The 25,394-nt window shown below is 38.1% G+C and overlaps 1 protein-coding gene and 1 pseudogene across 3 annotated transcripts in view; both read right to left on the reverse strand.

Moving 5' to 3' along the window:
• Positions 1-25,394, reverse strand: part of TMTC2 (transmembrane O-mannosyltransferase targeting cadherins 2) — a 769,045-nt gene that overhangs the window by 456,001 nt on the left and 287,650 nt on the right. For all 3 annotated transcript variants that reach the window (XR_003316605.4, XM_026499950.4, XM_048218182.2), the window contains exon 9: positions 13,968-14,049. Coding sequence is in view for 2 of the 3 variants with exons in the window: in XM_026499950.4 (XP_026355735.1) it covers positions 13,968-14,049 (82 nt within the window). In the remaining variant the exon portion in view is untranslated. The remainder of the gene's footprint in view (positions 1-13,967; positions 14,050-25,394) is intronic.
• On the reverse strand, positions 23,252-23,350 carry LOC113256487 (U6 spliceosomal RNA; annotated as a pseudogene).

Below are 25,394 nucleotides of genomic sequence, written 5' to 3' on the forward strand. Positions count from 1 at the left end.
CTCCCCAGATTAGTTGGGGTTGGCATTTCTTACTAAAATATATGAAAATTTCACTATTTTGATCAGTGCAACTAAATCAAGGAGCTACAACAATCTGTAATAAGTGTCATGATGACACAATTCTCTTTGGGAAAAATCATAGGTAGCTTTAAAAAATGTTGAAAGACAAGAAAATCTTATTTATAAAATAACAGCTAGAATTTAACATTTGCATTAAAATACTTCCCCTTGGCAGAAGACATCAGACCATCTAAACAGATCCACAACTGACTGGCTCCTACCACTAGGACCTTGTCTCAAGCCACCACGTTACTCTGGATTGCAGCAATAACCACCTAACCAGTCTCCAAACTTCTGCCCTTGACCTACAGGGTATTCTCAACACAGCAGTCAGAATGATCCTATTAAAATGGGAGTCAGTGCCCATCATTCTACAGCTGACTTAGGGAAAGTGACTGTCCTTAAACTGGACTACACAGCCTAAGAGAGTCATCAAGGAGTTCCTCCCCCAACCTCTTACCCCATTCTCTGACCTCATCTCCTTTGTCTCCTACTACTCTCCCTCTTGGTCACTTATTCAATGTACACTGGCCTCTTGCTGTTGCCTAACACATTGGAGAAATAAAGACTCCTGCTACAAGGGTGTTTATTTGCCATTGCCTCCACTTGGAGTGCTCTTCCCCCAGATACCACAGTGGCTTACTGTTACTTCTTGGCACACTGTGGGGATCTAATAACTACACATTCAATAACAAGACTGTATTACCTATATCTCCATGTGGTTACTTTCTTGATCTGCAAGAGCCAGCTAGAATCTAGCCAGCATAGGTCACCAGGCACTTGCCTATTCATATCCTCTCGCCTTAGAGTGATTTTAGGCAGTGCTGCAGTAAATGGCCACAACATGCTGAGTATTGCAAAATTTCCAAGGTTGCCATTCACAGTGAGGTCTCTATGAACAGTGCCTCTGGAATATAAGCAACATGACAGCCCTGGTTTTAGATCTCTGCATTTCCCTCGGAATATGACAAATAATCCAGGCATCAATCACGCCTTCAAAGATACCTTAATTCCAGAATAGTTCAAACTATGCAATTTGGCTAAAATCTATTATATCCCATTGTACTTTGGAATAAATTCAATAGTCTGGAAAAAAGAAGAAACTACAGATTAACATATCCAACCCAAGAAATGTATATTGTGCCTAATACACATAGATGTAGTCATACTTGCAGTGGACAAGGGGGAAGATAAATGCAACACTTATCCTTCAAACAGTTCCAACTTAGTAGAGGAAAGAGGAGATTATGGAGATAGTTGAACCACAAAACGGATATAAATTTGAGGAGATGCAAGGTCTCACAGGCTAAGTGGATCATATCCGGATGGAGGTAAATGTTTGTTTGCCTTTGTTCAACTTATAATTAATACTGAATATACACAGAGTAAAGGGCACAAGGAGGGCAAAGTATCACTTGAATTTTCACACAGTGGCACTAGTCATATAATCAGCAGCCAGGTCATGAAAAAGAATAGCCAGAAGCACATGTCTAAACTTTTTCAAAGATTCAGATGACTGGAACAGGGGAAAAAAGCCTGGAAGATGGTGGAAATATGCGGGCTGATTTTGGTGACATCAAATGGTAACAAGACAGGTGGGTAAGGCGGAACTGAAGCAAGCCCTTTATGGAGTGTTTCTATTAAGGAAGGTGAGTAAACACTCCCGATGAGACAGGGTTGGGGATAATGCAATGCTCAAGATTTAAGACAACCTGCCCAAAGGAGATGCTGCCAAAGGGAGGATGTTAATGTATGCTAATTAGACCTGGGAGGATTAAAAATATGGAGGGGAATCATCTCTTTTGCTTCTATGAAGGAAGGCTTGCTGAATGTCTGAGAATTCCTTGCATTTTTAGGTATGTTCTTACTCCCCCCCACCTTTTTTTAAAGATTTTATTTATTTATGAGATAGAGAGAGTAAGCGAGAGAGAGCATGAAGGCAGGGGAAGGGCAGGGAGAGAGGGAGAAGCAGGCTCTACGCTGAGCAGGGAGCCCAATGCAGGGGCTTGATCCCAGGACTCTGGGATCATGACCTGAGCAGAAGACAGATGGTGTTAACCAACTGAGCCACCCAGCCTTTTTTTTTTTTTTTTTTTTTAAGTAATCTCTGTGCCCAATATGAGACTTCAACTCATGACCTTGGTATCAAGAGTCACTTGAGCCAGCCAAGCACCCCTGCTCTTACTCTTTAAAATCAATCTCTCTCCTATGAGAAACAAACTGAGGGCCCCAGAGGGGAGGGGGGTGGGGGAATGGGATAGGCTGGTGATGGGTAGTAAGGAGGGCACGTATTGCATGGTGCACTGGGTGTTATACGCAACTAATGAATCATCGAGCTTTACATCGGAAACCGGGGGTATACTGTATGGTGACTAACATAATATAATAAAAAATCATTAATTAAAAAAAATAAATAAAAATAAAAAAATAAAATCAATCTCTCTCGAGGCACCTGGGTGGCTTAGTCAGTTAAACGGGTAAGTGTTTGACACTTGATTTTGGCTCAGGTCATGATCTCAGGGTCATAAGATTGAGCCGTGCGTCAGGCTCTGCGTGAAATTTCTTTCTCCTTCTCCCTCTGCCCCTCCTCTACTCTCATGTGTGCTTTCTCTCTCTCTCTCAAATAAATAAATAAATCTTAAAAAAAAAATACATGAAACTAATCTCTCTTCCCTTCCCTTCTATTAGTTTTGTTGCTTTGTGTTTTTGTGCTCTTGGCAGCTTGATTTAATAACGGCTCTGGTTTATTGAGACAAACCCAATGTGATAAATGTGCGGTAGTTACTGGCCAAGAAAACAGGTGGGCCAGATGAACAAGGAAAGGATGCCCAGGAGAGCAATCCAGACTGCTCACTTTGAGGCTGGGAGGGCACAGATCTGTCCCTATGTGAACATGAGACCAAAAATTTGCCCTGAATTGGACAGGTGGCAAGGAAGGTGTCTACCGCAAAGGAGATTAGAGGAGCAGCAGGCCAGGGCTCTGTGCTCAAGCAGGAAGGAGTTCAGGAAGACTAGGGATGCTTTATTGCATTTATTTCTCCCCTGACTCTTTCCAAAAGGGTTATGAGATGCCAGAAAACCACTGAGGGAGTTATGAAGACTGTCAGATAGAGAGTGGGAAGTAGAGGGGAGGCAAGGAGGACAAGACGGTGGACTGGGGAGGAAGTAAAGAGAAGACATTAGGGAAAGAACATGTGGGGGGAGGAGCAGGAAGGGAGGATTAGGACAATCTACTATAGGTATAAGTAATATGTAGATTTAATAGAGATCAAGTGCACTATATAAAGGAAAACAAGTTCATGCTAGGTTTCACACGATCTGAGGAGTTTTACCACCTAAAGATGAAGGGGAAGACATGACTAGATGAGGATGGGACCTAATCAAAGATATGGAGATGAGGAGTGTCATTTCCTAGACAAGGACACTGTAAGGAAAGAGATGAGGTAGACATGAGGCTCAAACACAGGGGAAGTCAGTAAGAAGGGAGCGTGCCTCTGGGACTAGCTTGGGGTGGTAATAACAATGCAGACCGGTGGCTCCAAGAGCCAAATGCTCACATCCTCTTCCTCGAACCGGACCGTGCCCTCCAACACCATCTCAATGGCTTCTTCTGATGTATTCATTTACGGAGGTGTCGCTGAGGCACAGAAGAGTTAATGACAGGGTAGCAAACTTTGGGAACAATTGTTTTCAATTAAGTGGAAGGCAGAACATAAACAAGAATCTAAAAGTGCATTCAATTGCTAAATCGAAAGAGCTAAGACTGGAAAACAGTATCTCTCTTTTTCCGCTCTCTGCCTTCCTTGCTTTCTCTCTTTCTCCCCTCTCTCTCTCTGTTCCCAATTACTTGTTACTTATAATATTCATTCTTCTTGCAAACAATTATTCCTTTTCCATTCTGTCTGCATGTTGATGGATACAGATTCCTCTTTAATATCTAGATTTTTATTGTCTCCTCTTCCCCTAATTTCTGTCTCTTTTTCATATACCTTATTCAAAAATTTTTCTGTATGATTCGTTCGTTCTCTAAGATATGATTATGGGTTCTACTATATTTTAAAAATAATAAATGGTATTGTTACAAGTTACTGAACATATATGACATGATAGTTATTTTATAAAATTGTAAACGAATTCTCATAACCTGATGATTGCAATCATCTCCAGATTAAGAAATTGAGGAACACGGGGACTAGCAAAAGGCAGACCATGCTCAAGGAGTAATCAACAGAGGGTCTGGTCTGGGAGAGCCGCATTCCAAAATCCACTGCACCCTCTATTCCCTAAAGTTTAACTCAGTTCTTACCATCTTCTTTTGTGGCTTCTGGTGTCCCATACAAAGACAGGGTCAATGGAATATGTAAATTGTTGCTATAATCTGAATGTTTGTGCCTCCACCCCCCCACCCCCCCAGTTCATGTTTTGAAATCCAGAGCCCTCCTGAATGGGATTAATGTCCTGACAGAGCTAGCTTGCCCCTGCCACCACATGAGGGCACCGTGAGAAGACTGTCAATGGGGAAGGAGGCCTCACCAGACACCGAATCTGCCCGCATCATGATCTTCAACTGACAGCCACCAGAACTGTGAGAAATAAATCTCTCTTGTTCATAAACTACCCACGTATGCTGTGCTGTTAACAGCAGCCCAAATGAACTTAGTACTTAACTGTACCTTTTTCTTAGCAAAGCATCATCTAGTTATGATTTAAAACAAAGTGGATTCTATTCCCCTGCAAAAACTGAAAGCAGAGATGAGAAAAGGAAAGAGTTAAACTAACTAAAGGTCAGTCCATCCTTCTCTAGTCATTCTTTTTTTTGCAAAAATACTGAGGGGCTGTCTTCTTTGTGTGGGGCACAGCAGCCAGTGCTAGAATCCCCAGAGCAAGGTCACTGTGCTTATTTTCATGACTCTTTGATTTTGAACCTTGGTTTCTTTGCTTTGCAAACGGGGATGACCTTGCTGTGTTATCAGAAAGAGCAAATGAGAAAATGTCAGTATGCTGGGTGGGGTGAGGTCTGGTGCCCTCGTTTTTCTTTTCACTCCTCTTTACATGAGCTCCTTCTCTCCCTCTCTACCTTTCACGCTCTCTCCCTATCTTGATGACCTCAAGCGGCCCTTCCTTCCTGAGGCTTTTAAGTACCTGATTATGAGAAGGTACTTCTCCACCAGCAGTCCCCCAAAAACTCAACATCCTGGGGCTTTGCCACCAGTGGGGACCCACCAGGCTTCCGTTTGGTAAGAGTATATCTTTGAAAGCGGAAGGCAAACCATAAACCTATCCCAGGCTTAAGAGTCAAAGGAGGTTCAAATCCTTCCTCTGCCAACTTGCTGGGCCTTCAATATTGTCACGTACACTCCTGATACCTTAAATCCCAAGTCTGTAAAATAGGGACAATATTATTTCTGCACAGTGTTGGATTACTGAAACAACAAAAGATACATAAAAACACTCAGCACTGGTGCAGAAACATAACTGTTGAATACTGAACTTCAATAACAGCACTAGCATTAAGGAGCACAGATGTGCCCAGCATGAAACCAAACACTTCTCTTCATGTAAATTCTCAAAACGCTGGAGTCAGGTCATATCATATTACTTGAATTGAGTCAATCATCCTAATATTGTGAAACATCCTATAATCGTTGTACATTTTATAATAATAGTATCAACAGTATCTTTCTTTTTTTTAGAGTTATGATAAAATATGGTGGATGCTTTGGTCTAAATGTTTGTGCCCTCCCCAAATCCATATGTTGAAATCCTAATACCTAAGGTGATGGTAATAAAAAACAGGGGGGGGTGATTCCCAACTTTCAGTGTAGTTGATACATATCTTATGTATCAATAAACCTACCAATAGAGCATGTATGGACAGAAAAAAAAATCTCTGTTAATCTCCTATAGTGATTAAGAGACGGTGCCATGTTAACGGTCAGGAATGCCTTGGTTCAAACACTGCCTCTAGTATTAACTGGCACTGAAATATTGGGTAATCTACTTTACAGCTCAATGACTTCGCTTTGCTCATCCGTAAAATGGAGACAGTCAGGTAACCTCCCCACTAGGCTTTTGTGGAGATTAAATGAAAAGTCCATGAGAATTCTCAGGACACAAAAGTCCTAAGTAAATGCTTGTGTTTTTGTTATATTTGATGAATTCATCATGGAAATATGGTACTTAATAGAGAATTTAGGCAAGATGCCTTTCTCTTTTTATTCCTCTCTCATTTAATTTTTACATGTTAAATTTTACATGTTGAGTTCAGTTAAATAATTTTTGCATAATTACTTGCTTACTATAATTTTCCTGATATCTTTTCTACAACTATCTGAACGATAAAGATACTTATTCTTTCACATTTTATCAAATATACATTCCTTCATAATGTACTCATTAAAGAAAATATAAAATAGAAATTAAGCCTGCCCCCACCCCAAAAGGCTGCAAGAGTCCAAAAAGATAAAACATCTATTATTAATATAGCTTGTTCGGTCTTCCTTTCTTCCTCCCTCCCTCCCTTCTTCTCTTCCTTCTTTTTTTTTTCCCTCCAGAGAAAGTGCATGCGTGGAGTGGGGAAGGGCATAGGGAGAGAGAGAATCCCAAGCAGGCTCCACACCCAGAACAGAGCCTGACACGGGGTTTGATCTCACGACCTTGAGCTCATGACCTGAACCAAAATCAAGAGTTGGACGCTTAACTGACTGAGCCACCTAGGTGTCCTTGCTTTGCTTTTCTAATGACGTAGTTATTTTGTAAAATTTAATCACTCTTCATGTACAATAACATAGGCAGTTGTCTCTGTTATTATATGTTCTTTATAAGTTTAACTTAGGATTTTAAATATTTCATCAAATGGAAGTAACACTAACTTAATCATTTTCCTTTTTCAAGAATTTAGATGCTTTTCCATTGTTGCCTCTAACAAATAGCAATGCTGTGCTCCAATTACTACCTTTTGTTGATAATCTTAAATACAGAAAAAAATATTTCCTTAACAGATATTTTCATAAGAATTTTTGAGAATAAATGCTAGAGTAACTTAAGGAAATATACTGTTATTTGAAAGTGAATTTCTTTATTTCTAATGAAATTCTATATTTACCTATCTTAAAATCTGTTATATTTCCTCTTTGGGGAATTATTTGTTCATATCCCCCGGTCTTTATATACTGTTTTCCTTGTAGTTTTACAACTTCTCATGTCTTAAGTAGACTGATGTTTATCTTGTGATCTTATGGAAATTATTTCCTATCACTTCACTGTTTGTCCTTTAACTGTATTTCTTTTGGAAATACATTAAGCCTTTAATTTTTCCTTTATTCTTTGCTTATAAGCTTAGAGAATCCCTTTCCTGGTTTTCCCATTTTATTCATGATAAAGTTTTAATTCCAAAAGGCTTGCAAAAATACCTCACGTAAAATACACACAGGTTTGAAGATTAAAAAGATTAAATAATATTGGGGCGCCTGGGTGGCACAGCGGTTAAGCGTCTGCCTTCGGCTCAGGGCGTGATCCTGGCTTTATGGGATCGAGCCCCACATCAGGCTCCTCCGCTATGAGCCTGCTTCTTCCTCTCCCACTCCCCCTGCTTGTGTTCCCTCTCTCACTGGCTGTCTCTATCTCTGTTGAATAAATAAATAAAATCTTTAAAAAAAAAAGATTAAATAATATTAACCTATTAGACACATTGTAATAACAGCAAATTTAAAAATAAAAAATCAAAGGTAAGAAATGACAGTTTGGAATGACATTTAGAAATATCATGTTCTAATTCTACATCTGTGAACTGTGTGCTGTCCTTGGAGCAATAAAGGGCCACAAATACTGATATTTTAATAAAATATTTTGGTCTTAAGCATTAAACATAATTGTATGTCAATACAATTTCACAAAAACTCACCAAAAATGTGTTTTCATTTTAAATCAAAGAAATACCATTATTTAGTTCATTGTTTCATTTTTTAAATTACTCTTGAAGTTTATGAAGTGATTAAAATAAAATGTTACAACACAATCAACCCCAGTTCACTGCTATCTTCTGACTAGCTTTAATTACGATAATAAAAAATACAGACCTCTTTCCAATTTGACCTATCATGCATTTTTAACTTCCCCTTTCAGTGTTCACTGACGAAATACCAAATATAACATTTTAACAATTTCCTCCCGGACCTACTTTTTTTTCAGATTTATTTTATTATTTATTTGAGAGAGAGAAAGAGAGAGCACGAGCAGGAGGCACAGAGGGAGAGGGAGAAAGAATCTCAAGCAGACTCTGTGCTGAGTGTGGGGCCTGATGCAGGGCTTGATCGCACGGCCCTGAGATCAGATGCTTAACCCACTGTGCCACCCAGGCACCCCAGGACCTACTTTTTAAAATGACATTTAAGAGCATCCTGAAGACAAACAGATTATAATATTAATAATAGAAAGTTCTGGACTTAGAACTTGACAGAGCTGGACTTTTCAAGTTCTTTTCCCACTATGTGTGTTGAAAATTTCTGATCCAGAGAATCACTCGAGAATTCTGAACTTCCACTGTTTCAGTCAAATGGAGCTGAGATCTATTCCTACCTCACAGGAGTTACATAGGATCGAGAAAGATCAGGATAAATGTAGTAAGACGTTTTCAGGATTCTAAAATTGATAAGTAGAGCCAAATAATAATCCAGATAACAACAATTTAAAAAATTGTACACTTCTCCATGGGTTTAAGAGAAAGAAGGACAAAATGGTTGCCCCTTTACATTAGAAATGATTTCATGGTTGTCTGAATCAGTCCTCTTCCATTCCCAAAGCTTGAATTCTTTCTAGCATTCTTATAAACTCACAGTTAGAAAATCTTCAATAGGCATTAATTTCATAAGCTGGCGGCTCTCATAAATTGTATGTTCCTCCTATGGAGCTAGAATGTATCTTCTCAGAGTTTCTAGCTATGGTCCTAGTTTTGCCCTTGAACTAATCCTCCAGATTATATGCTGTGCCTTCTGCATCAAGCACTTTCTCTGCTTTATTTCTCCAATATATCCCCTCATATATTTAATTTTTTCTGGTGAACTCCTACTATTTATTCAAATATAGTTTATGTGTAAGTTCATCAGGCATAGTCCTCCTGCACCCCAGCCCTCAAATCAAGGCCCCTTCATTCTATTCCTTTATAAAATCAATTGAAATTATAATTAAATGATCATTTTTACAACATGTGCCTCCCTTACCAGCTTGGAAACTCCGCTGGAGCCTGTCTTGTTCCCTGTTGTCTCCCTACATCTAGCTTGAAAAATACTGAGTTGGACCAAGAGGTTCAGGACTCATCACTATATAGCTGAACCCTTGGAATGAACAACTTCACCCAGAGAGTGTAACTGTAATAAAGAAAATGAGGCTAAAGGCTTAACTCTTAAAAACATACAGTTAGAGATTGATAGGAAAAGAAGAAACCACCCAAGGTCTACATAAAACTGTACTTCTCAAGAGCATTTATCACAATCTGCTTCCTTTTCATTTTTTATGCTTTTGTCCTAATGAAGTCCCATCTACCCAGATTTATACATAGTGTGTATCTCATAACAAATGCATATTGACTTAAGTTGTTTCAATCTACATAAAATTTACTACTATGCACATAGAAAAAATATAATATATTCTGTTTGACAAAATGGTTTTCCTCCTAATTCTTAAAAAAAGAGAAAGATTTCTTGTCTTGACTTCTATTCTTTTGGCAGAAGCTCTCCATTGGAGCCACTGGGAAAACCATGGAGAATCCCTTGAATTACAGGCCCAAATGACACATCAAGGCACCAAATCCTCGTCTTCAACATTTATAAACTAATTTTCATAAAGACGTTACATGACTTGTTCCATGTGGACATGGGATACACTGTAAGCTTGATGACGTATGAATGCAACATTATACTATCACTGATACCATAGTTTGAAACCTGTTTTATACACATTCTTTAAAATTTTGATGCAAGATCAGTGAGAAATTGAGTATATATTAGCAACAACATGAAATCTTAGTAGAGAAAAACATTTTGAAAGCCCACATCAACTCTTTCACACTTTACAGATAAGTAATCTTAATCCCAGCTATTACTGGTACCAGAAAGTCCTACGTTTAACAAATTTATTGAACCAGTTTTATAAATCTATCTAGCTTTCTGTGTTGCAAGGCAACCTGAAGAAAAAAAGACAATTTGCCATGCAAGCCTTCCCCCAAAACACAAAACTAGTGGATTAAAAATAAAAATAACTGAGAGTACTTTTAAACACTGCCTTTAATGGTCATTGCAGCCAATACAAATTCTGTAATTCCCTCTGTCTAGTCCCAAATGGACGGTATTTTCAAAGTCATGTGTATTATTAACAAGCAAATCAAAAGCACATCAACACCCAGGAGAGTGAATTTCCAATAGAACATAACTCACCAATGCTGGCATTTTCATGGGCATTTGCAAAAGTATTGGGGGAAAAAAAAAAGACACAAACCAACATGCATATTTTATTTAAACATTTGTTTTTAAGCTGAGGAAGTATTATTATTCATTCAATTGTGGGTATAAGTATCCTAAGAATATCCACAACCAGTACGTTGGCAGAGAACTGATAGGAATCATATTATGTATCCTCTTGGACAAGAAGTAATAAAAATGCTAATGGAACAAACTTTCGGTCTATTTTGGAACCTACATTCAATTCTAAAATGGAGAACCTCTAACTGAGCTCAACCAACATTTATTGCACATTACCATGAGTAGGACAATATGCTAGATATTGGTGCAAAAATGAAAATCAGGGTCTCTCCACTCTCAATTAACTTAGAATTTTCTAAAGCAAGTAAGTGTGTGTACTTTCAATATAAGTATTTACATTCCCACAACCACTCCCAAGTCTAAACTATCTTCTCTTGACTAAAACATAGCAACAGAGTTCCCCTAGACCTTTCCCTAGTCCTGTCTCCTCCAGACGGTACCTTCATTTGCCCCAGGAAGAAACTGCAAACTCCTTAGCTTGGTTGATAAAACCCAACGGACTCAGCTCTGCTTTCTCTCCAGTCTCATCTTCTCCCCCTTCTCATCTGGCTCAATATAATCCAGTCACAGGTGCCTTCCTTCTCTGCTGTCAACACAAGTTTGCTCTTGCCTTTGACCTTTGAACTTTGTTTCTTCTATCTCAAATGCTCTTACCTGGCTCTTCAAATAGCTGGTTCACCCTTACAGATTTCAAATATCACCTCTTCACAAATGTTCTCCTTGACTACTTGCTGTCAAGAAGCTCCCCATTTCCTACCACATCACCTTCTAAAAATAACTTCACCCTATTTATTTCATACATAGCACTACTCACTTTCTGAAAACAGAACAGTACCGTGCACCATCAGACACACTGTATACACATTAAAATGAATAAAAATCCTTTCCTGAACATTTTAAGCTGAATTATGATTATATGCATTTGACATTCTAAAACTGCATAATTGGACCTACTAATTCAAAGTATCTACCTACTTACCTACCTGCATATCTGCTTGTGTATCTCCCCATACATTAGAGAAGAAAAGGCAATGGCAGTTATCAAGGGACCCAAAGGTTAGTTACTTTCAAACAAACTGGGCAAGCCAATTTCATTTCTCTAGGCTTCAGTCAACTTATTTGTACAACAGAGGGATTACAGCAGACCATTTAAAAGAAAATTCCAGTTCTAAACTTCAGTCATTTGAAGATTTCCCCTAAATCAAATGTACATTTTTTTAGAACACAGAGAAGAATATCAAGCATTCAGTTATGGGCTTCCTGTCCATTTGTAAATTATTTTGTCTTCACTATTACCTTTTATTTTTTAAAAGATTTTATTTATCTGACAGAGAGAGAGACAGCGAGAGAGGGAACACAAGCAAGGGGAGTGGGAGTGGAAGAAGCAGGCTTCCTGCTGAGCAGGGAACCCGATGCCGGGCTCAATCCCAGGACCCCGGGATCATGACCTGAGCCGAAGGCAGACGCTTAACGACTGAGCCACCCAGGTGCCCCCTTCATTACTACTTTTTGATGCTTCATCTTGAGTCTTTCTTATTTCCCATTCCAGAGTGGGAAAAAGTACTGAAACTCTTTCATTAAATTATAGGGAATTATGTAGTCATTCCTCCCATTGAAAATACATATACTTTTAATAGTGTATGTGCACTAAAAACTTTAAAATAATATAGGAGTGCTAAGAAGAATCTGTTTTTACACACACAGTTACAGAATGTGCATTATCACTATTTTTCAAGTAACTATACGATAAAGGATTTGTTGCATTTTCTGTTAAAGCTAAATCCAAAAATTTCACCCTACCACCAACACTGGAAAAAAAAAAATCAGGAGGATGATGTCATATAAAAAAAGAATAAAACAATAGAAGTGGGTAAAGACAGACAAGTCAGAATAGTAAGGAGGCAAACTCTTACAATGAAGACAACAGTGCTTTTTCCCATTACAATTCAAATAAAATGTAAAGGAATCGACTGTGAAAAACCTAAAGCATATAATAAAATTATGGGAACAAGATTAGAAGATGTATCAAGCAGAATTAGTTTGAGGTAAAGGAGACACAGAAGGCAAGACGGGAAAAAAAAATCTACTTCAAAAGATGCAGTAAGAAGAAGTTCTCTAGCACTCAGGGAAAATAATCATGGACCTACTTTAATGCACAGTAGGGGTGCCCAAAATAGTATGCATGAGAAAATCTAATTTAAAATACTTCATATGAGAAATCCTGTAAAAATAAAATAAATTCTGCAGCAAACTGAAATTAGTTGACTGCCAATTTAACATGGCAATAACTGCATCGTGAAACAAAATCCGGACTAGTTATGCAATAACCCATGTGAAATTACAGGCTGCGTTATGCTGGAAAGATAAAGCATCACGACCCGAGATTTATAAACATAGATGTAAAATGTCAATAAACAAATGGACTCGTGGTTGGTAAAGTGTATCCTTCGTTTTACTTTTTCCATTTTTCCACACTCACAGCCTGTCACTGAATTTAGTTTTACCAGTTGTAAAATGGAAGAAAGAATTCACTTTAAGATGGATATTAGTTATTTCCTCAAGATTTAACCACCATGTATCTTTCAGTTTACTACTTGATAATAACACATCAAAGCCAACAAGAGTGGTCAAAAAATCATTTTTCTCCCAAAGGATCAGGAAAATTAAATGCTTTTTGGTTCTTTGAAACCCATGCCAACTACAAATGTGGTAGAAATAAGTACATCTTACCCAACACCAAACTAGCTATATACTTCACCTCACTTAACACATGACTCACTAGTAATAATAAAGTGGAGTGTGACAGAGCTGTTATATAAGTTCATTCTGGACCGATTAAGGCCAAGGCTAAACTGAATGAGAAAGACATCTTTTATACCATTTACGGTTTATCCTTGATCCCAATCTCAGGTATCTAGAGGCCTGGGCGTATTTCTATTTTCCAGAAAGCAAGATTCTGTGGTCAAAACATAAACCTCTAGAACCTCAAAATGATATATACGGTCAGTGAACAATAAGTTAGCATTTACAAATATAAAAGAGTAATATTCTGGCTCTATACCATGCATCATGCAAGGAGCAAGATGCTTTCCTGATGAGACCTTATTTACACTTCACACTGGACTTGAAAGAGACAACTGTGAAAATGCCTCTCCCCACTGAAGTCCTATGAAAATTACTAATGGGAAATTTAATGCATAGCCCTCGATAACATGACTGCTTTGAATGAGAAGCTAAGACCACAGCATGGGGCGAAATCTGCAACAACGAAGTCCATGCCCTTTCAAAATGCTCTTTGCCAGCAAATCCTAAATCTCATACCAACATTAACAGTAAATGTGGGGGATGTGGAAAAAACTATCAACCACTCACCATAATGCATGTAACAGTTTCCTTTGGTGGGATCCAGCTCAATAGCCTTCAAGAAGAACTTTTCAGCCTCACTCTTACGACCCTTGAAAAACAGAGAAAATGGATGATTCAGCAGTAGATCATGAAGGATTCTTTACCTCCTGAGCCCAAATGAAGTAAGTAGACTGATGTCTACTTACCAATCATCACACACACATAAAAGTGTTTTGTTTTTATCTAAACAAGGATGACCGAGGGAAGTATGCCGAGAGACAAGACTGAAGTCAGAATCCTGGGAAACACCAAGATCAGAAGAATAGACAGGGAAAGTGAGTTCATCAAAGAGATCAGAGAAGAGGCCAGGAAGGCAAGAGAAAAAAGTGAAAAAAAGGTTTCACGAAAACCAAAAGGATGAGATAGTTTTAAGGAATGGTGGAAAACATCATTTTCATTTTCTATTTTATTTTCTCCCTTCCATTTGTTTCCTCTTCATTTCTTCTTCCTTGTAAAGAATTTGGAGTATTTTGGCTTTTGAGATGATTTTGTCCTAATGGCTCACTTTACATACGAAGAAACTAGGTCACAGTTCATTGAATCTCACGCAACTACTGCTTATCCTTGCTGATGCCATTTGGGACTAAAATACTCCTAAGCCAGGATTTAATCTAAAGCTGGATTTCTTCCTAGCTATAGTTTTAATTGTAAGTAAACATTACCATCATCCCCAGAAGAAAATAAGCAAAAAGTAGGGGGAAAGGCTTGTAGGCAATAGACTGACTTTTCATGAAACAATATGCATCCTTGCAGATCCTAAAACTCTATGTTCTTTACTGTGTCACACTTCTGAGCTAAAATTGCCTACAGAGTAACACAAAGGGGTGGCTTGAGGTAGAAGAGCCCCAAGAATAACTTTCCTGGGGCAAGTCTGTCTTGCCCTGCAAGGCTGGAATGAAGAGCTATGCTGTCTGAGTGGCAACAAGGCACTGGGTTGTAGACGTGTCCAGAAGTCACGGTCTAGATTAAGAGAACTCATCTGATCGCCTTGTTCCTTCTAACTTACACACTATCTACCACGAGAACTTCAGGCAATGTTTTTCTCTTTCTTCAGATATTTTCTAAACCACTGTTATGGAGATAAATCTTGCAAAGGTACAGGTGTGTAATTAACCTAATATTCTACATCCCACCATTCAACTTTGACTCATTTCTGTCTACTCCATCCTTTTTGTTCCCTCATTCATTTAAAAAATTCACTGTTGCTACATTTACTCACCATTACTCTCGCCAGTAGGACCCAGCCTACATAGAGCTTCCACCGTCTATAGCGGACAGTAGACAAGCAGCACCTTCATTTCCTCTTTCATTTCACTAATGCTACTCCAGTCAATAACTTCCCTTAACTCAGAAGTCTCACTAAACACCCAATAATTAAAATTTTAATTCCCTGCCATATTTCTCATAACACTTTAACTTCAAAGGAAAAAAAGGAAAGTACAGGCAAAATGCTCCCCACACATACAATGCTTTAATGAAGTTACTAAGACTTAGCAAGAATCATACGAAGTTAGGATTCCTTAAAATAGTTAAATAACTGTAGTGAACCAGGCAGTGTAATGTGTTAAGTTCAGATCATAGATTCTAGGCATTGGTGTAGCCATGTGACCCTTAGAAAATTATATCATCTCGTAGCTATAATGTTCTCTATTACAAAAATGAAGATAGGTGGAGCACAGGGAATTTCTAGGGCAGTGAAACTATTCTGTAGGATACAGTAATAGTGGACACATGTCATTATATATTTGTCAAAACTCATAGACAACACTAATGCAAATTGGTAAGAATAGGAAAACTGTGTAGGGTAGTAGGAGGGTAAGGGAGTAAATGGGAAATTTTCGTTCAATTTTTTAAAAAAATATTTTATTTGACAGGGGAGGGGAGTGCAAGTGGGGGGAGGGGCAGAGGGAGAGGGAGAGAGAGAATCCTAAACAGACTGCGCCGAGTGCAGAGCCCGACCCCATGACCCTGAGATCACAACCCGAGCCAAAATCAAGTCAGATGCCCAACTGAGCCACCCAGGCACCCCTCAATTCTTTTTTATAAACCTAAAACTGCTCTAAAAATAAAGCACATTAATTTTAAAAGGAAGATAATCAAATCTACTTCATAAGATTAGTAGATTATCTGAGATGAAACATAAGAAGTAGTTATTATAGTACCTAGGTATAAGTTTGTAATAAATGTTTATTATACGCACACACACACAGTATGCAATAGAATGCAGAATTCTGAATGTCAAAGGATATGTTTTGTTATATACACAGTCTCAGAAACACGTGATCGGCCTTTAAATCATCATTAGAAAATGATGCACAAAGAACTTGCAGAAGATAATAAAAGATGCAAAATGAAAACTATCATTGTAAAGAGTCTATACAAATGTTATATGCGAATATACAAAAGGTCTGTGAACCTTCTTCCACTTAAGTTTTTCAGGATAGAGAAGAAACTGGCTCATTTATCAATGTCACAGTAAATGGGGTTATAAAATGCTTGTGTGGAGTCCATTGGCAAAACAATAGTATGTAGCGTTAAAACATGCATCAGATCTCAAAGGACAGTGGTCTCTGGTTGCTCAGTGGACCAAGTTATTAAAGGCATTGAGTCCCAACATCTCCTAGATGCAAAATAAACACATCGAAGGCCAGAACATTCTTTCTGGGGGACGGTGCGGGGGGTGGGGGGGCGGAGGGAGTACCAAACCATCATGCAAAACCTATCTTTCTAAAGCTCTGATCACTATTTATTTAGTCAAGTGCCAAATAATGAGGAGGAAAATCAAATCCTCACAAGAGTATATAAAATCAAGAGTCAACCAAATGCATAAACCAACCACATGCATATATTACTGGGTCTTAGGAAGAAATATGGTGCCTGGGAGGTTAATACTACGTTTAACCCAATTTACACCTTCAACTATTATTGTTTTGGAAAGACGGCAGTTAAGAAAGTAGAGAAGCAAAAGTCATTTCTCAGCAGGCTTTTCTTGGTACTTTTAGATTTTGTCAGCATTTCGTACAAGCAAGCATTATGGAGTAGCCACTGGTTGTACAAACTCCTCGCATCAAGCACCGTGACTCATTTTGTATATTGGTTGATGTCTGAACATGTGTGGTGGCTCAGAAAACCAAGTAAAAGGGACTGTGGTCAGCTGTGACAAATAAGGGAAATGTGAGTTGGGAGGCTCAGTTTCTACCACCATCTCTGTGACTTGTTTATGTGCTTGTTCCTTTGTTTTTGTTGGTTAAAAATTATTTACTGGAGGCCTACTGTTTGCCTTTCAAAGCTCTAAGTAACAGGGATGGAACTGTGCTTGGTCCCGAGTCTTAGTCGCAAGAGGACCATAACGAACACATAACCCAATAAGCAGGGGAATTAGCTACAGAGCACTGTGGGCAAGCAATTTCTCCAATTCTCATTGACAGAACTGGCCCAGGGTCAACACGCCTGTGTTTGAATCTTGCTGGCTCTACTTACTTAACTATGTGAGGGACTTTGAGTATCTTCAGGAACACATCTGAGTCTCTTTTTCCTCATTTGGGAAAGTCAACATAATTAATACCAATTTTGGAGGGCTGCTAAAAAAAAAAATCACAAATCATATGGAAATAACTAGCTTTGGATCTGTCATATAAAACTCTGACACTCTTGATATTTCTTCCTTCTACTTCTTCAAAAGAGTTCTTCCTTCCAACTTCAATGCCACTCTTTGGTTCCTAATTACCAAAATTAAAAATCCTTTTCCAAATTTCATGTCATGGTAGAAAGTAAATTTTTTTAAAAGATTTTATTTATTTGTCAGAGAGAGCGCATGTGCATAAGCAGGGGGAGCAGCAGGCAGAGGCAAAGGGAGAAGCGGCTTCCCACTGAGCAGGGAGCCCAACGCAAGACTCCATCCCAGGACCCTGGGATCATGACCTGAGCCAAGGGCAGAAGTTTAATGGACTGAGCTACCCAGGCATCCCTAGAAACTAAATTTCACAATTTTTCTATAAAATGCTTCTCATTCCTAACACTTTCCCCTGCCGTAAGTAGTAGCCCTAGCCCCTCTCATTTCACATCTAGAGGGATACAGATTTCAGATGTCCTGACTCAACAAACTTCATCAAATTAATATTCCTTAAATGAAACTGTTTTTAGGTTATGTTCTTGCTTAGAAATATTTTAATAGCTCCTAGTTGCTGCTCGTTCTATTTAATAATCAAATTAATTTTCAAAATCTTCCACAATCTAGCTCAAATCTTCCTGGATAAATTCCTCTACCTTATCAGGCCAATTTCCTCATCTGCCTTAACAGTAGCTTCTATGTCTTCCCTTTATTATTTCTTCCAGCCTGTAATGTTGCTCATTTTTTCACTTGTTCATATCCATTTTTTGCTTCAAGCCTTAACTTGCTTCAACGGCTAGTAATTTCCTTTTTCTCTTAACTGTGATGATATGATTACTTTTAAACAAATCCTTACTACTTTGCTAATTATACAACTTGAACTCTTAAGATACCAGACCAAGTCCTTTCATATATAAAGTGCTTGGAGAGCAGATATTTCATTTGTGCAAAATTGTAATTCTAGGTAAGTTTTTAGAGTTTGTACATGACCATTCAGTGTACCCAAACACAAGTCAGTTAAAACAGCAAAAACTCAGTATCCTGGAAAATAGAGCAGTTGACAATGAGATGATTAAGAAGGCAAGGACATAAAATAGCTAGAGAAATTCTTGGTAAATACTTTTTCTTATTTTAATATCTGAACTTGGAACAGTCCTAGATTAGACACTTTGCAGTGAGTACAGTGTCAGTACTGAGAATTAACCAGCTGGACTGTGAGCAGCACCGTGGGATCTGGGAGCAGTGGCTGTGGGATCGGGGAGAGTGAGCAGGAAGAACGGACATTTCCCTGGACAAGGGCTGCACCCGTATCCAGGGATTAGGGATTTGAGATTATCAATATCCTTACATTATATTAACATTAGTATATTACTTGTAATAGTATACTAAATACTAAAAAAGTAGATAAAAGATAGTATTATTTAAACTCATGGAAAAATCATTCTTAGGACTAGGCCTTATCAGGTCCTCCCCTCTTCTGACTGGCAGCAATAAAACCTACACACATTAGGTAAATAGTTAGCAAATTTTATATAGCCTGTTCCACAGTGTGGGTATCACTTTTGGTTTATTTCGTTTTCTAATTAAACTGAATGCTACTACCACTGTTCAGAAACTGGTCCCCACCCAAGTGGGTGTACAAGGCAAGCAGCACCTCTTCTGATGGCTGATTAACACTTTTCTCAACTACAAAATATACAAATATAAATATATATATTCACATATATTTATTTATTTTTATATATTATAGAGAGGGGGGAGGATGGGGAGAGGGAGAGGAAAAGAGAGAATCCTAAACAGGATCCATGCCCAGCGCAGAGCCCAACGTAAGGCTCAATCCCACAACCCTGAGATCATGAACTGAGCCAAAATCAAGAATCGGACACTTAGTCGCCTGAGCCCCCCAGGCACCCCTAAACATATATATTTTTATACAAAATACATACACTCCCCCCAAACATTCCTAACTCCCACTTAAAGCACTCAGGAATACTAAGTATAAGAGAGAATTACACCAGGGCACCTGGGTGGCTCAGCTGGTTAAGCATCTGCCTCTGCCTCAGGTTGTAATCCTGGACTCCCAGGATCAAGCCCCACATCAGGCTCCCTGCTTAGCGGGGAGCCTGCTTCTCCCTCTGCCCCTCACCCCGCTCCTGCTCTCTCCCTCACTCTCTTTCTCAAATGAATAAATAAAATATTTTTAAAACAGAGAGAGAATTACATTATTAGGCTTTAACTTGAATTGTTTTAATTGAATTGTTTAAATTGAATTTATATATATATATTTTTTAATTTATATATTTATATATAAATGTAATTAGTGTATTAATCTTGTCCCATGAACTAAATTGCCCCCATAAGACTTTAACTGTCCTTCAACAGTCATCCAAGTATTGTGTAAATACAACCAGTCAAAAAATAAATAGGCTATCACTATTGTCTTTATATAACTTAACAGCTTATAGTTACTCCTTAGTTATTTAGTTCACATGTTCACACGTTTTCAGTAAAGTACAGAACTGTGATCAAAGTAGTAATTTCTCCACTTCACATCTGGAAACTTAACATGAACTACTGTCTATAAAACCATAAAAACAGTTCCTCAGAACAACTCTAATTTACAACCAAATATTTATATTGCAATCAGGGACTACCTGTGTCTTCAGTGTCGGCTGGAGTACCAATTAGAATAGCACAAAGAACAAACCAGACAATTTCCCTTCGGTGTCCCTGCTCCTTGTTTAGAGGCTGCTGTAAGTTTAGTATAGAAGCCTCGCACGTTTGTGTACCCAGAGGCCACTTCCGTACATTTTAGTGTTTCCTCTTGGACGATGTTTGACAATTATGAATGATGGTCATTTTTTACAACCAATGAAATTCACATCTTCATTTCACAAGCAAGTGTCTATCTATATGGACGATACATAAGAAAGGGAAGCAGCCATACGACAGGTCCAAAAGCTTAAGTATAGTTTGGTAAATGTGTTGTTTAAACATGGACTGTGGTTTAATGAGTGCAAAAGGAAGGAAAAGCAACTAAAAAGATACTCTTGAAAAATTAATTTGTGAAGACCACCAACTTACACGTGGAAAGGGCATTATTTGATAGGCTATTTTAACATCACCGTGTTTACGTATGAAGTGCCTTTAGGAAATAAAAGGGTTTCCTCCTCAAAAGACAAAAAAATTATTTAAAAAAGCCTAACAATTCAACTAACTTTTTATAAACCAAGATGATTTATATCAAACCATTTAATTCTCGTACCCCTCATCATTATATATTATCAACCTGAGCTAACTTTAATTAGAGGCAAAAAATGTGGTAACTTAATGATGAAATATTTTCTCTCCATACCACTAAAATACTTCCCCATCAAAATATCAGATACCTAAAATCTGACCATGACATTTTTTTTTCTTGGAGACGGAATAATATTTCTTCTAGAAAGCTTTAAAATATAATAGAGTAAGATACAAAAATGAATGTGTCTGAATAGCTTACTGATACTAGTTTATGTTCTTCCTCCCTAAATTGTCCTCCCAGTCCCCCTTCCCATAAATTCCAGGCCTTTTGTGACCTCTTTTCCTGAGCATCCTCAAGCAGAAACTGCCTGCTTGGAATATTTTGTATAAGAACTAAACTCACTGAAAAATTATGTCAAATGACACTGAGGGAAGCTAGGGGCGACAGGGAGGGCCTTAAAGTGTTCAGGGGTAGCATTTGCAGTGGGTGTCAAGAACGGACAGGCAGAGATGCTCTGTGGTTTGCCCGAGCAAGGCTGGATCCCAGAACTCCCAACCTGAGCAAAGCTTCCCTGAAACCCAATCCCAGGTCCTCTTGCAGAGCCATCAGACTTCAAGGTAATATGAACGTGTCCAGGGCAGCCTGTTTCCCAGCTTTTTTGAACACCGTTGAGCCTCTCAGATATAGGGGAACCTTTGGAAGGGGAGGAGGCCATAGAATTAACTGAAATTAAATGGCTGACCAAGTGGGATGAAAGACTGCAACAGACTGAATTTCCTTCAAAGAAGATAAGGAAGTGGATTGTTCACATAGAGCTGAGTTTCTGGCCTGAAAGTGAGATATGTTATATGAGCAATAGGAACAAATAAGCAGTTTGCAAATACCAAAACATAATGGCTAAAAACCCTATAAAAACATGTTAAACTTAATATTCAGTTTACCTAAAATGCAGAAAAACACACTGAAATGTTATTATTCATCTATCAGTGAAGTTTCCCCAAAATACAAGAAGTCAACATTACTGAGGGTTCATAGAAACAGGCACTCATACAACAAATAGCAAAAATATAGTAAAAATGTGGTAATATCTTCCTGGGGAGCAATGATATGTATCAGAAGCCTTTAAATCATAGATATACTTCGGCCAAACAATTCTATTTCTAGGCATTGATTCTAAGGAAATATCTGTAAATACCAAGAAGTGGCTATTCATTTTCATTGCAGTACTGTTTATACAAACTCAATGTCCATCAGCATGGACTTGGTTAAACAGATATCATGTCAATGAAACACTATCTATTAAAATAATTTTGTAAAAACGTATGTAAACCACAAGAGATCTACATGATCCATTGGTAAATGAAACAAGCAGGCTATAAATTGCAGTTTATGTCCTAATTACATTTTGGGGGGGAGGGGCAGAGCACAAAGGAGAGAGAGAATCTTAAGCAGCCTCCGTGCCCAGCTCGGAGCCTGACATAGGGCTCCATCTCGCAAGCCTGAGATCATGACCTGGGCCAAAATCAAGAGCCGGACACTTAACCAACTAAGATACCCAAATTTCCCACATTTTTTTTTTAATTGAAAAAATATCCTTAAGAGGAACCTCCTATTTCCCACATCACTGGCTCTTTTTACTGCTGAAGTTTCAGAGGTGAATGAGAGGGTTGGTCCCTTGGTATTTTAAGACTGAGAGGGAGATAGGTACCTATCTAGATTAGGCTGTTAAAAAACTGTTGTGTTAGTATCCAACTCAAGTGTCTTGAGAACACAGTGTAACTTAGCTTCCTAAAAAGGGAAAGAGAAGACTTCAGAGATATGACATTTCCTTCCACAGACATGGATTTAGCTCCTACCGTATAAAAGGTTGTGCTCCAGGTCCTGGTAATCAAGACAAAGTTCCTGGCCTCCTGCAGTTCACATTCTACTGGTAGAATGGGTAGTGTACACATCAACAGGGACACTGTCTGTTACTCTTAAGTACTTTGGTGAAAATTAACATTAGCTAAGGGACGAGAGCAATACACAAATGTGGGAGGGGTGATGTTCGCTAAATTGTTCCAGAAATGCTTTCAGTGACATTTGAGAAGTGACGTAAGTGAAGGGAGTAAGCAAACCATGGAAAGATCTGGCATGTTTGGAGAGTTAGGACTTAACAAGGAAACCAATATGGTGGCAGTGGAGTAAGTCCCAGAGAGAATTACAGGAAATGAGCGTGAGAGACAGGAAGGGCCAGATTGTGTGGGGCCTAGGACACACTGTACTGAGTTTGGAATTAATTTTTCTTTTTCCGTACTAAAAATCACAGCTTCGATACTGGATACCACATGCTGCCTTGATTCCTATCATTTCCTTGGTGTTAACTAGCAAAGGGTCATACAGACTCTGAGAACTTCAAAAAATATGGAACAATTCATGAGTGTAATCCTTGCACAGACGCCACATTAATCCTTTCTGTATCAGTTCAATTTTAGTTAGTGATGCTGAAACAAGCACTGAAATTTCTTTTGACGAGGAAGAACACCATGGACACAGAAGAGCAAACAGGGAGACCACTTAGAAGGTTGTTAATACCCTGTGGTAGAGACTGGGTGAAAGCAGTGGAAGTGATAAGATGTGGTTAGATTTCTAATCGCAGGAGGTTAGATGGCTGATGGACTGGGTATGGGTAGAACACGAAAACAGGAATCAAAGAAGACCCCGCATCTGTGGCTTGTGGCACCTAGGTGAAGGCAGGTTCGCTTATTCAAATGAGAAAGAGTAAGTGTTGGTAGGAAGGCAAATACACAGTGGAGTAATCTAGTTCTACTTGAATGAGATGTTAGGGCAAGAGACTATGGAGAACTAGTTTAGGTAAGACTGGACAGATAGGAGGCCACAGACCAAGCATTGGCAAGGAGAAAAAACACCAGATACCTGGTATCTTGAATGAGAAGAAAGTAAAAGGAGAAAACTTGCAAGAATGCCAAGAAAGAAGAGAAAAAAAAATACAGAAAAAGAACAAAGAAACAAAAACGAAAAAGAACTTTTAGATTTTAATGTCTTCAGAAAAGAGAAAATATATCTTAAAATAACTTTAAGTAACTTGCTTTTCATATTTAAAATAATAATTTAAAAATTTTAATTTATATGTTTCTTTCTACACTGTTTTGACTTTATGAGTAAAAAAGTTAGATTTTAAGGTATAAAGACAAACAGCTAATTTCTAAAATATTATATAACTGAAGGTGTTTAGCTTACTCAGATTTCCTGTTCTATTACAAGTGTTCATTTCCTTTCTACATCTGTTCACTTGCATATTTTCCCTTCAAGCTTAAAGAGGTCATCCACACATACTGTAATAACATTTCAGTGGGAGATAATTAATTTGATAGGATACAACCACATCGTAAGCTCCATCTGGGCAAATTGCTTCAGTTGTTACCTCACACTGTTATACTAAGCTCGATGTCAAGTTAAAATCAACATATTACCATAATTCTTCTCCACCCATAATACCAATTTGTAAGAACAATATTCAGATATTTTATTAAAATGTCTGATGAAGGTCATCTGAATTCAGATATTTTATTAAAATGTTTGAAATAAAATTTCAAAAAAATTTCGTTTGAATCAAATTTATAACTACATTACATATAAATATATCCTAATGTTTTACTTTAAAATTACACCAATCATTTCTGGTGACACCTGGGTGGCACAGTTAAGTGTCTGACTCGGTTTCGACTCAGGTCGTGATCTCAAGGTCATGAGATGGAACTCTGCATTGGGGTCCACGCTCAGTGGGGAGTCTGCCAGGGATTCTCTCTCTCCCTCTCCCTCTGCCCCTCTCCCCTCCTCTTTCTCTCAAATAAATAAATCTTTAAAAAATAAAATTATGCCAATCATTTTAAAATATTAAAACTGGCTATTTTTAGACATTAAGAGTAATGCATGTAATTTACCTTTAAATCACAAACCAAATACCTAATTACAATACCTAATTTAATAATAATTTAATTTAATAATTAATAATTTAAATACCTAATTACAATAATGAACTTTTAGCAATTCCTTAAATTTATTCATTGATTTTCTTCATTCGATAAATATTTTTTGGGTACCTACCATGTGCCTATCACTGTGTTATGCACTAGGATGAAAATGGTGAATAAAAATATAACCTCTGCCCTTGTGACACTTCCAAAATACGAACTGTTATGAGCACAACAAAAATAAGGGCTATGGACTTACACTTAGAACAGCTGATCTGACCTAGCTGAGTCCTCCAAAAAGTTTTTCAAGGGAATCGCTGCTTGCTCTAAAAATCTGAAAGGTATGTATCATTAACTAGTTGAAGGGGAGAAAAAGTATTCTAAGGTGAGACACAGCAAAGGTAAAATCTCTGGCACAGGAACACAAACCCACTGTATAGAGCCTCGGATGCAAGAAACAGAGAAAGGGCGGGCCATATGAAAACGCACGGAAAGTAGAACACACCTGGCTTATGGGTTCCAAGAAGCAAGTTGTCATTAGCTGTTCTGTAAATATCGCTCTGAGG

Source organism: Ursus arctos, unplaced genomic scaffold, assembly GCF_023065955.2.
Source record: "Ursus arctos isolate Adak ecotype North America unplaced genomic scaffold, UrsArc2.0 scaffold_21, whole genome shotgun sequence".
NCBI classification, from domain to species: domain Eukaryota; kingdom Metazoa; phylum Chordata; class Mammalia; order Carnivora; family Ursidae; genus Ursus; species Ursus arctos.